This window comes from Monopterus albus, unplaced genomic scaffold, assembly GCF_001952655.1.
Source record: "Monopterus albus unplaced genomic scaffold, M_albus_1.0 scaffold551.1, whole genome shotgun sequence".
Classification (NCBI taxonomy): domain Eukaryota; kingdom Metazoa; phylum Chordata; class Actinopteri; order Synbranchiformes; family Synbranchidae; genus Monopterus; species Monopterus albus.
Genome location: NW_018128431.1, coordinates 42,603 through 55,859, shown reverse-complemented (window position 1 = coordinate 55,859; position 13,257 = coordinate 42,603). Strand labels below are relative to the sequence as shown.

General features: G+C 47.5%; 1 protein-coding gene across 8 annotated transcripts in view; it reads left to right on the top strand.

Moving 5' to 3' along the window:
* The window catches only part of npy8ar (neuropeptide Y receptor Y8a), a 16,973-nt gene extending 5,302 nt beyond the window's left edge, over nucleotides 1–11,671 (top strand). For 2 of the 8 annotated variants that reach the window (XM_020588538.1, XM_020588541.1), the window contains exons 2-5: nucleotides 5,538–6,122; nucleotides 6,959–7,200; nucleotides 9,442–9,588; nucleotides 10,022–11,671. In XM_020588538.1, the coding sequence (XP_020444194.1) occupies nucleotides 5,814–6,122; nucleotides 6,959–7,200; nucleotides 9,442–9,588; nucleotides 10,022–10,472 (1,149 nt within the window). In that variant the 5' untranslated portion in view covers nucleotides 5,538–5,813 and the 3' untranslated portion in view covers nucleotides 10,473–11,671. The other 6 variants (XM_020588542.1, XM_020588540.1, XM_020588537.1 and 3 more) reach the window with 6 other exon arrangements.
* Nucleotides 11,672–13,257: the final 1,586 nt, after the last annotated feature.

The window sequence follows — 13,257 nt, the reverse complement described above, 5'->3', positions numbered from 1 at the left end:
TGTTTAAGATCAGAAGGAGATTATGGCTGCTGTTAATAATAAAGGCAAATGCTAATTGCAGGCCTGTGACAGGACTCTAATGCACCACACGTCCATCCACCTCGACTCCACACACTTTCTTCCCACCTTTCTTTAAAGAGACACACTTTAAAGAGACTCACTGCATGTGAGGTAAAGCCTCCCACCTTTCTTTAAAGAGACACACTTGTCCTGCATGTGAGGTAAAGCGTGAGCTGCAGAGTCGCAGTGTGACAGCCAGTCGTCGGGATACCTGGCTGAGAAAGCAGATGGCTAAAACCAAGCTGAGAGTGATGCAGCAGCCAGGCTTTCTGGCTGGACATGATGTGAAACAGTGACTCAGTGCTGGTAGTGCAGCTTCATTCTGATCACTCACTGAGGTACAGAAGCTGTCGTGAGAGTTTTTGAGAGGCTCGTCACTTTCTACTTATTCATCTAGTCATTTCCACTTCTAATGAGGAGGAGGAAGAACGGCTGCAGGAGTGAGTGATGCAGCCAGAAGTGCCAAGGTTGAGCTGCTCAGTGATCGTACGACAGTGTGAATAGATGCGGCCTCTCCTCATTCTGTCTCCGCCTGGTCTTCTGGGTTTATTAGGCAGATCGCTCATCAATAAACATTTGGGTTATGAATATGGAACGAGCGCTGTTACATCAGACCTGTGTGTGTGTTTATATCCTCTGTCAGTCTCACACATGAATTCAGACCATTTGTTTACCTACAGCTCTGAATTCATATCCTGTAAATGAACTGTGGAGACCAGGGCCGCAGACAGAATCCGTCTGGAGGTGGATTATTTTCTACTCCTCCTTTATCTCATGTCTCTCTCTAACACCATCACCCATCTGTCTTCCTTTCTACGCTGTGATATAGTTAATGTTAGAACTGGATTACAACACCGACCAAAGGACACACAAGGGGCACCTGGCCCCTTGGCAGCACTGGCCAGAGGCTCCTGGCTTTAGTCCAAGAGAGATCAGCCATCTGCTGGATGAACGTCTGAGCAGATCCCCCTGTCTCTGCCCTGCTGGCACTAACACGCTCTCTTGTCGGGTTCTGGAGGCTCTGCTGGAGATTTCTAAGGGTTTATGCCTTAAGGAATAAGATCAACGCTGTTATCACCATGAGGTCTGTGTGTGTGAGCTGCAGACATGGTACAAGCTGTTGGAATATGGTGCTGCATGTGATGGAAGCATCATTAATCATCACGCCCACTCCCTGCATTACCAGGAGGATGGTGGCCTTCGTGCCGCCATGGCAACTAGCACGAAATGCTGAGATGAAAATTAGAAACTGATCTGATTTGTGAAACTTTACAGAAATGGAAGGTGTGTTGCACACACACCATCTGAGAGAGCATGCTTCCCCGAACAGACACTTCCAGATCTATTTGTATGCAAATTGTGTTTATGCTGAGCTCAGATTTGCATCTTGCAGCTGCCTTTAGCAACGTAACAGCTTCCTTACACTCCTGGTTCAAAACCAAGCAACAATTACATAAATGAATGTTAACGCTGTAGGCGGCATGGTGGCGTAGTGGTTAGTGCTGTCTCCTCACATCAAGAAGGTTCCAGGGCCTTTCGGTGTGGAGTCTGCATGGAGTCGACCTGTCCAGGGTGGGCCCCGCCTCTCACCCAGAGTCAGACCGGTGACCCGTCCAGGTTAGACCCCGCCTCTCACCCAGAGTGAGACCGGCAACCTATCCAGGTTAGACCCCGCCTCTCACCCAGAGTCAGACCAGGATTGGCTCCAGGCCCCCATGTCCCTGTTCAGGATAAGCGGTGTAGATAATGGATGAGTATTAAAGCAGTGTTATTTATTTTATTCTTAGTTTCCAGATCTGTCAGACTAAATAGTTTAACAATGAAAAAATCAAATCGGATTTAGAGGCTTCAGTGTGAATATGTGAAATTTATCAGCAGTGAGATGGAGACCAGCTGAATGGTGAAGTAAATTTTCGAAGGATTAACATCACAGACTCCTTTTAAAAGCGACAGACCTTTTTCAGAGGGAAACTTTGCAGCAGCCTCCGAGGAGGTGGGGGCTGCTGGAACCAGAGAGGACGAGGCTGTTGGCCAGTATCCTGTTTGATCTCCAACAGTCTGTCGTCTGCTGTGTGGGATCGTGTAGGACAGAAGAAAAGGAGAAGGAGATCGTGTGTGTCTGTGTGTGCAGACTCTTTGCTGTGCTCTTTGTTGACCAAATTAGGCTGCGTATGCTCCCGTGCTTTTTGTAAGGCAGTGCAGATGGATGGTTTCTGACTTGTTTGGTTTCTTCTGTTTAAAAAGCTGAACCATCAGCTCTTCCTTTACAATTCAAACTCTCACTTCTTCTGTTTATCCAGAGTTTTACCGAAGCTCGACATCATCTCCACACACATACGTCATAGTCTGGTTCGGTAACTCGTCAAAGGTACAGATCTGCACTTGCTCTGTGCTTCAGGAACATAACAGCCTGTCCAGCGTGACCGGAAGTGACAGTCACATTCAATCAGGGGAAGAAGTGTGAAGATGCCATCTGCAACAATGTGATGAGCACCCAAACTGAGATTTCCCTGTTTTTGTGTGGCTTTGTCCTTGACTGCGTGCTCTCCTGTTTTCTGCTGGAGCTGCTCTCGTCCCTCCCGGCTCCACGTTCAAGACTTTACATCCTAACAGACATTAAACCTTAAGGATCATTTCACCCACACTGACCGACCCGTCATTTCAACGAACCATGTCCTGAACGTGGCAAAGACAGAACCTGCCACGGTGCGGCTCGTGGGACTACAGGCAGTGTTGTCCGAATATGTGCTGGCACACAAAGTCAGAACCGGACAGTGAAGAATCAGCTGGAGCCTTCTGATCATAGAAATCAGTCGACCCCTCTTCTCTTCTTCAGCACCATCCTGGGGTCCAGGGTGGTGTAGACAGCACCACTATGGCTGTCCCAGTTCCACAGTCGGGTTATTTATATCTCTGCAGTCATAACCCTGAGCAGAAAACAAAATGACAGCGCCCTTGTCTTGGTCTCTTCAGTGCCTATAAATGGACAAGGTGATGACAACATTAAACACTTTGCTCTGTCCTGCCAGGAATAACAGAGCAGTCTGTGATGAAGCCAAGACAGCAGGAGCCCTTGTCATTATTAACAGCCCAGTTTGGACAGGAGCAACAGGAGTCAGGGGATGAAACATGTAACCCTGGATAATCCCATAGTTTTGGACAGAAGTTGGTGGATATGGTCTCTAGTGGACAGTCCCAGCACAAAGACAAATGACTTGGGTACAGTGCAGTGTAGGAAAGGGAAGAAGCTTTCCAAAGATTACACTAAGACGCTGTTAAACACCTTGAGACATGGGGAATAAAACAAGAGATATGTTTAAAGTGTATTCTCAGCAACATTAGTGGAAGGACGACTCCACGGTGACTCTGTTCATCCAACTCTGCCACTGCAGCAATGGCAGCACCAACACACCCCACAATTATTTAATCGGTGCTCTGTAATTTAAAGAGTACTTAAAGTGTAAATTATTGCTAAGTCTGTTAAACACAAACCCGTCTCCTCTCTGACCTGCTGTCCTCCTCCCTTTAATATCATCCTGTATGAAGGCACAGCTGCAAACAGCACAGTGCACTAACAAGGATGTTAACACACATCTGTAGGTCAGTTCAGGTGTGTTGACAGAAAATCAAAGAGCAAATAGAAAAGAGAGAAGCATCATCATCCAGGGGGCTACGCAGCAAGGCCCGGACCACACCTGCCCTCCCCCACATCCACACACGTTCATGTCATGAACTGGATCTCCTTCTGACTGAAAACCATTTCAGCCCAGCTGTGGGATTCAAACACATGCACTTGACTCTCTGACAAAAGTCGACTATTATTTAATGAAGAGATTTGGATGAAGCCCAAGCAGGAAAACAAATGAATGTGTTCTGGCTTTGGAGCCAAGCAGAGTGTCCTTGAAAGCTGTTTTGAATGAAAACATCTGCTCATTGTTTGTGGGCTTCATCATTCAAAACACCCACTCGGGTCAAGTTTACATGGAAATGTGAGCAGCAACATTTCACCAAACGGAGTCATAAAAACGTTCCTGTCTCTGGAGGATTTAGTTCTTCCTGACAGGGCCCAGCTTGTGGACGATTTACAGTGATTCTGTTTATTTCTTAGGCACTTATTAGTTTTTAGTCCTTGTACATTTTGGCAGGAAAAACAGAGCAGTGTGATGAAGCCAAGAAATCAGAAGCTGTTTCCAGCCCAGTCCAGACAGGATTAACAGGAAGTGGTGAGTGAATATTCTGTTTGTCCAGAACAAGGTTTGTACCTGTGTACCTACTCCGTGGTCAGTTTGTTAGGGACACTCGGGAATGCAGCATGGTGGGAGGATTTATTGTAGGACTTCAGTTTGATGTGAGTGTTTAAAGCCCCTATATGATGCCCTATGAGTGTTGCACACCTGTACATGCTCTGTGCAAACGAGGTGCTCTTCATGCAGGCTGTGACCATACCTGGGTGCCTGATGACTTCATGTGGAACACCTGGTCTCACCTTTCCTGCTCAGTCTTTGTTCCCTTCTTGCATGTGTTTAGCCTCTTCAGTACGGACAAATCCAGGATCCCCTGGAGTCTCAGATGCTGCTGCTGGTGGAGCAGAGCAGCAGGTGGTTGATGAGGCTTTGGACGGTGTCCCTGGACATCATGGAGCTGGTGGGGAGGAGCTGGGCTTTGCAGCCAGAGCTCTGGCAGAGAGATCTTTCTTCCGCTCATTGAGATGAAGAGACATGTTGAACAGGCATAAATGTGTGTGCAGCGGAGACAGAGCAGGAGATGGCGAGCTTTTTAATGAGTGTTATCACAAGCTGGTGGATGGTGCAAGTGAGTCAGTGTGGATGTGTAATGACCCCTGTGAGTGTGTCTCATTGTGGGCCGTTCAGACCATAGAGAGGCCGGCAGAGGGAATGGGCGGCTGTCTGATGGTATCCATGTGCACGTGTGTGTGCAGAAATGTGAGTGAGGATGTGATGAATGCTGTAATCAGTGGATGAGAATAGTGCCAGCAGGATAAGATGCAGGGCTGTACAGCTGTGTCCTCATTAAACAGTTCACTCAGAGTTGCTCCGTCTTGGCTAGAAACCGTGTCGCAGACGACGTTAGCCGCCCACCTTCTTCCAGCCGCCACACGACCCCTTTATTTAAAGCCGCTAAAATAGAAGTATTGAATAAACAATGATATTTGACTTTTATATAGAGTGAATCATGTGACATACTGTTGAGAATATCTGTGTTCACGGGCTAGATTTATGGATATTAGCATAGTTAGAAATGTAGTGGGATCAGCCAGTTCAGGTATTGTCACATCATTCAGTGGCCTTTTTCACTCAGTGTGAGCTCCTCTGCCTGTCCATCAGATATTGTTCAGTAAGTGGTTTCTTGGCCGTGGTTTTCAAATGAAAATGCTAAAATATTGGTCCCACTCCCCTGTTTCAGTTCCTTTTGTCGCCTCCATCTCCTCTCAGTGTTCTGCTTTCTTTTCTTTGCAGGGAGACACTGATGCTGAGCTCGCCCGCTGAGATGCTGACAGTGATGGGGAAGGAGGACAACATGCATGTTTGAATCTCTCCTCCGTCACAAACAGTACTGACTGCTGTACGGCTGGCCTCCACTTTGCTGCCTCCTCCTTCCTGTCACTTCTGCTTGGATCTGGCTGTACACGTTTATTCTCTGAGGAAGTTCAGCAGCAGCCTCGGGGCTCTGGTCCTGCTGACCTCTAACCCCTGACACATCACATCACCCCTTCCCTTTGTCCTTACCCCACCATGTCCAACAACAGCAGCATCCCTGGGGTGTGGGAGGCCTCTGATTGGGCAGACACCTCTCAGTGCCCGCCCTCTGTAGGCGGAGCAACTTTCTTGATTGTGGCCTACAGCGCTGTCATCGCAATCGGGTTGCTGGGCAACTCAGGCCTGGTGTTCATCATCGCCCGGCAGCAGGAGCTACGCAACGTCACCAACATCCTGATCGCCAACCTGTCATGCTCGGACATCTTGATGTGTGTGGTGTGTCTTCCAGTTACCGTCATATACACACTGATGGACCGCTGGGTGCTGGGGGAGGCCCTGTGTAAGGTCAGCACTCCGCCCCCCCACCACACACACACAGTATGGATATTTAATGCTTTAATTTAGTGCCTGTGAAATTCCTGTCCCCCTTTCTGTTTCTAAAGTGTTTATCAACTGTAACCGTTAGCATTGCAAACGCTGCAATAAATGACCAAAGAAATTCATGAAGTCTAAGTAAAATCAAAGGCCTTGTCATTGCTTATTTTAAATGTGCACAGCTCTGCCGTAGTCAGTGTGTCTGTGTCTGCCGTCAGTAAGGCTGGAACATGATCGATCGGGAGATATCAGGGTGTTATTTATCTACATTGGCCTATAAGTCGTGTTCTGTGCAGCTGGGCCTGGTTATTGTTCGCCGATTTGGTGTCAGGTCTTGTTCCAAGCTGAGAAACCCATCAGGTTTTATTAATGCTCACCAACATTATCACTGCAGACTTCATGGCCTCTTGTTTAGGGGGAGTCCTGCTACAGGAGGATGTTGATAATGGTTGAAAATGATATAACTAATAACAAATCCATGAACTAAAGCTTCTAAAGCCCTTTAAATGGTGCCTGATCAGAAAGTGCTGCCAACATTTCTAATCAGAACAACCAGGACTGTTTGATGAAAATAACTGCAGCCGATAGTTGAGTTTACAACAACTGAGAATTTAGGTTAAGTGGTTACAAAGTGCTTTTTTATTCAGTAGGTGACCCAACTAATCAGCTGTGGCCTTTTTGGTGAAACGTACAGGAACTAATCAAAAACACAGCAGATGAAAGGAAACAGCAAAGAAGCTTTGACTCACAAATCGTGTCTGTTTCCTCAGATCTAGATAAGACTTGTGTGTTTTGTGCCTGTGCAGGTGACTCCCTTTGTCCAGTGCATGTCCGTGACAGTGTCTATCTTCTCCCTGGTGCTCATCGCTCTGGAGCGTCACCAGCTGATCCTCCATCCCACGGGCTGGTCACCCGCTGCCGGCCACTCCTACCTGGCTGTGGGCCTGACATGGCTGGTCGCCTGCTTCATCTCTCTGCCCTTCCTGTCCTTCAACATCCTTACTAATGACCCCTTCCAGAACATCAGTCTGCCCGCCAACCCCTTCAGGTACTTATCCCGTTGTCACAGCATCAGGAACAAGCCCCTGTCACAGCAGCATTTACAGACATATGGAGGTTTGGTTACACTCGCCAAGTAAATCCATACGAATCCATCACATCGTGTTCAAATTTGTTGAACTTGTGCCTCGACAGCAAAGCACCTTGTCAGTGCTGGTCTTCAGCTGTGTTGCACCGTCACCGCCCAGCCCAGGAAGCACGCGGGCTCGGGGAGCGTTTCTCTCCTCTTTAGTAAAACCATAGAATGAAGTGATGCATAGTCCTGAGAACAAAATGCCAGGGCCAAGTACATGGTCCAGTACAGAGAAAATGAGAACTTCAGAGAGCTGCTGTGACTGACCAGCTGTGAGCTCACAGCTACAGAAGTCAGAAATGTAGAGGTGGCATGGTAGATACAGCTCAGAGGCCAGTGATGTTTCAGTTAGTTAAGATTTCACAGTTGTCAGCACAAAGAAGCATCTAAATCTTTCAGCTGAGCACCTTGGCATCCCAAACCCACCACACTCAGATCATTAAAAACACTGCATTCAGACTCAACATAAACATGTGAGTACATTTCTCCAGGAAGGTGCAGAGTCCAGGATGAGCGCCCTGAATAAACACGGGGTCGGCCAGCAGCAGTGCACACACGTGCCTGGCAGCTTTCTCCTCCGCTGGTTTTCTTTTCCTCTCTGGTCATTTCCTGGCACCAAACAAACATGTTTACGCAGCAGTGGGAGCAGTTTACGCCGATCAGGAGCCAGTTCTGTATTTCTTTTCTCATCAGACTGTGGGTATTTCCACCTGCGTCTCAGTGTCACCGCAGGGCACATTGGGAGCTTTACTTATTCAGAGGCACATGCACAGAGACTAGAGATCTTCATAGGTCCACAGTGTTGGACTCAGCCTCGACCTAAAAACCTGAACCTGATGTGCATGGATTAGACTTAAAAAGTGACACAGCTCATAACTGCAACGTTCAGCTCCAGCCAAGAACCCCAGGTCCTCATCACACTCCTCTACTGTCCCGTCCTATAAAGGGGAGAGAGAGGGAGCCAGTCTGATGGGCACAGTCACACCTGACCTGGTAGACATGAGGATAATTAGAAGTGAACACACTGCACCAGGCTGCCACTGCTATGAGCCGGCGCCGGGAGTCTTTGATTACATTTGCATTTGCAGCCAATTTCAGGAGTGAACTTTCAGCTGTGACTGCAGCTTACATCAAGTTATGTTTAATGCATATTGAAATCAAGTAAATATTTATATCGTCGTTTGGTGTGGTAGAACGTAGCATAGCAATAATTCAGGACATGTATTTACTGAAGATCCACCATTTAGACATGAAGATACTCTCATACCCAGAGTGGCTCATAGCCAACCCAGGAATAAAAGGAAGAGAGCAATTCAATGATAATTTATACTAAATAATAAAAGCAGTGACAACTGTGAAAGAAAACACAGTAAGTTTAGAACATCCCTCAAACAAAGACGGCAGCAGAGCAGAGTCCTCTACATGTGGATGTTGATTCTAGTTTCACCGTCATCACAGAAACACAGACGTGAGCAGAAGTTTGTACGATAATTACATGTTTAGTGCAGTATTACCCGTCTGACTGGAAACCAGTCGCTTGGCTGAAGAACGGTGAACTCATCGTTTCCTCTACTACAATATTCAAGGCTCACGCTGGTGTTTCTACACCTGGGTGCACACGTCTGCCGACTGCTCTGTGGCCATGTGGCTGACATTTGTCGTGCTGTGGTTAGATGGGAAAAATAGCCAAAAGGCGTTGCCCCTGAGCAGTGCAATAAGACTAAATATTGAGGCCATTACAAGCTGTGGCGCTGACGTCTGACAGTAGGAGGCTGTAGGTTAAAGCTCCAAGAAGCAGCAGCACAAGCAAAATGTTTGTGAACGCGGGCGTACACAGCTGCTCCGCTGCCATAGGAAATCGTACAGTTGAGCCTAACCTGAGTTCTGTCTGATGTGCATGTGAAACTCTTCTTTGTAGTGAATGAGGTGTTGTGTGTTTACTTGTTATTCAAGATTTTTATTTTCCATTTATGCATAAACAGACTCCTTTGGAGTCAGGTGAGGAGTCAAAGCCAGAAAGAACATTTAGTCTATATTTGTTTGATATTTGATTTTATTGTATCCAGCTGTTCTGTTGACTCCCCTCCCCATTTGCTGTGTCCAAAGTAAAGTCTGATGATGATGATGATGAATTTACCCACGTCTGTCCTGTCTAAGGGACCACTTGATCTGCATGGAGCTGTGGCCACCAGCAAAGCACCGCCTTGCCTACACGCCCTCGCTGCTGCTCTTCCAGTACTGCCTGCCACTTCTGCTGGTGCTGCTCTGCTACCTCAGGATCTTCCTACGCCTGAGACGACGCAGGTCACTTGTTTTGTTTATTTATTATTAATCGCCGCTGACGTGTACGGGATAAGCTCCGCAGCTCATTTGCCCACATAGTTCCATCCATCTGCCAGATCGACACATTTGCTCTCACATTCACACCTACGAGCAGTTTAGAGTCACCGGTCACCCTAAGCTGTATGGACTGTGGGAGGAAACCCACGCAGACCACACAGAAAGGCCCGGTGGGCCACCAGGTTCTGACCCAGAACCTTGTTTCTGGGAGGTGACAGTGCTAACCACTGCACACGTAGCACAGCTGTACAGGCCCCCGCTTCCTTTACATCACAAGCTTTTCCCATCCACTGTGAGAACGAATGCTTTGTTATTATGTCATGTTGTACATTGTCCTACAGCGCTGCCTTAGTCTGGGTGTGAGGTTTCACAGTCACCGTGTTGCTCTGCTGTGCAGGGACATACTGGAGCACAGCAGGAGGACTCGGGGAGCCCAGAGGATTAACATCATGCTGTTAGCCATCGTGGTGGCCTTCGCTCTGTGCTGGCTGCCGCTCAATGTCTTCAACACGCTGTTCGACTGGCACCACCAGGCCCTACCTGACTGCCAGCATGACGCCGTCTTCTCCGCCTGCCACCTCACAGCGATGGCCTCCACCTGCATTAACCCCGTGGTGTACGGCTTCCTCAACAGCAACTTCCAGAGGGAGCTGAAGTTGACGCTGCAGCGCTGCCAGTGCAGTAACCAGGCAACGGAGAGCTACGAGAGCTTCCCTCTCTCCACTGTGGGCAGCGAGGGCGTGACGAAGGCCACGTCCCTCAACAGGATGGGGTCAGTGTATGTTCCCTCGCCCAGGCTAGAGAGCAGCCCAGCAATGCCAGCTAAAGCAATACCAGTGAGCACCTAATAGGCAATACCACCAGACTGGTCACAAACTGCCTGAGACCTCTGAGCAAGTCAGCTACTCTCTCAACCTCATTTCCACGACTCTCCTAACAGAGCGAGGCAGCTGGTTTCACTGGGGCTGACTGTGCAGGGACAGGAAGCGATGGAGAGGCTGGGGGATGTAGCTTTAAGTCCAGAACACCATCGTACAGTCTTGTAAATAGACTCCGCTGCAGGACACAGACAGAAAACCGGGGAGCTGGGAGAACTGACTGCTTGGCTTTACCCTGCTCCTCCTACCTTCTCTTGTCATTTACAGAATCCAGGTTTCAGATCCATGGTTTCACACAGAAGCAGATAAAAGCAGGCGGTCGTTGATTCTGTTGGTCGAACAGACAGTTTATGACAAATCCTACCACACCATGTAGCTAATTAATGTTGGCTCTTCCTGCTATTTGGGAGCAATAACTTTTCTGTGGGGTTGAGCAAAAGGTCAGCTTCGAGCACTGGCCGGCAGGAAAATGTGGAAAATGTTGATGCAGGGACACAAAAGTGTCCCAAACTGAGAACTTAGAGCGAGAACCTGAGAGAATGCTCCAACCGCTGGAGAAGGAAACAACTCACTGGCATAAATGTTTTATATGTAACTTGTAAATCATTTCATTTTGATGGTGATCATGCCTTGGTGTGTCGAGGTCGTCAGTGCTTGACGTAAGTACAGTGGAAGAGGATGAGGGAGCTTAACGTCGACGTCTCATACAACTCAGACTCTTAGTTTGTGGTGAACATGCTGTGATAAATATTTAGATACTTGACTGGATTTCTACTGTTTTTAGTGATAAATACAATAAAGTCTGTGACGGATGTGATTACTGCTGATGCCACACGGCCTTACTTTCTCTGAAACCTTGAAGGACTGAGCACATTTTGTAGCAGGACGCCACCATCATCAACATACAGCCCCTGGTGTCCACATCTCCTCGTAGTTCACTGTTCTGAAGCTGTCAACTCACAAGCAACAAAAGATCTTCAGTTTCTGATGCATTAGAAACTTTCTTTACAGGTTTTCCATCACCTTTCAGTCTGAGCATTTATATTTGAGCTTATCTTCGGTTCTGTTATCGACATTTTTCACTTCAGTTCAATGTGCAATTTCCATTTTCACTTTCCTTTTGGAATGATTCATTTTCCATCTATCTTTAATTTCAAAATTGTAATTAAGATTTTGGATAAAACTGTCCACTGTAATTTAGACGAAAGCTCTGGGACACCGTCGGGTAGTGTGTCTTCATGTCAGTTCGTTGTGACCACGTCATTAAAGCAAGTGTGAAAACTGTAGGTGTGTTTGTTACTTAGTCCACTGATAGTGGACGTCTGAAAAAGAACAGAAAACTAAATAAAGAAACATGTTTATCTGTGAGCTACAGAAGCCTGTTTGTCCATTAAAACAAGAAAGAAATGGAAAGTTGCATTATATTCCCCTGAAATTTTACCTTAGCTTCCCAAAATTAAGGCCTGTCTCATAATTAAATAATTTAAGATTTTTTACTTGCTATCTCAAAATGACACTTTGACTTCATTTAGACTGACTGTGAAAGTGCCAAACGTTGGGGACGGAGTTTTACACGATTATCAAACTAACTGTGAAAATGTTATTGACTGTCACTGATGAGGACGTCAGTGAAGTAATGACGTTACACACATCACACCACAAAACCACCTCAAAATGAAAAAACTAAAGCCTGCAAGACTTAAAATGCACAGAGAAATGTAGTTTTACCAAAAAAAGAAAGAGAAGAGACTTTTCTCAGGATTCAGGCAGGATCGTATAATAATAAAATGCCACACTGACACACGTTAATGACTTTTTTCTTGCCCATGAGACAGAGGGTGAGGTCGTTGGTGAGTGCAGGGCTTACTGTCAGTATAGGTACAGCCCCACCGGGCTCCACCGGGCTCCACCAGGCTCCACCAGGCTCCACCAGGCTCCACCAGGCTCCACCAGGCTCCACCAGGCTCCACCAGGCTCCACCAGGCTCCACCAGGCTCCACCAGGCTCCACCAGGCTCCACCAGGCTCCACCAGGCTCCACCAGGCCCCAACAGGCCCCACCAGGCCACAGTTTACCAGGCTTTCCAGTATTCTTGTGTAGACACTGTTTGCTGAGGAAATGTCAGGTACAGACAGGACAGAAACTGGACAGAAACCTGTTCCACTGCCTCCCAGTGAAGATGACGCCTCTGGGGTTGACCCACAGCGACCCATTGGAAACAGACTGTGTGTGAGCCTTGCTGTCATGAGCGGTGTCCTCACACTCCTGGCTGATGGGACCAGATGTCAGCCATTAGAAACTGGACAGAAACCTGTTCCACTGACTCCCAGTGAAGATGACGCCTCTGGGGCTGACCCACAACGACCCAGTCCTCACACTCCTGGCTGACGGGACCAGATGTCAGCCACGGATCCACTTCTCCATGACTGTGCGTCCCACTCTGATCTGTGGTCTCTAAATGGTGTCACATATGGATGGGCTCATTTCTCCAGCTGTGTGAGACGATGGACGCGGTCTCCTGAGGGATGGCACAGCAGGCTGTCTGGTAGGACTTTACATGGTAATGGTGGAATGAAAGAGCTGCTTTCCAGGTAATAGATTTACAAATGGACCATTTATAGGAAGACTTTCATCAGAGACACACTGGGAAAATATATTTGGCACAGCAGCCTTGTGCTATGATCACAGTCGTGCTCTAACGTTGTTAGTCAGTCACCTTTGTATGCTGGTGCTCAGCTAGTCAGGTGGAACCTAA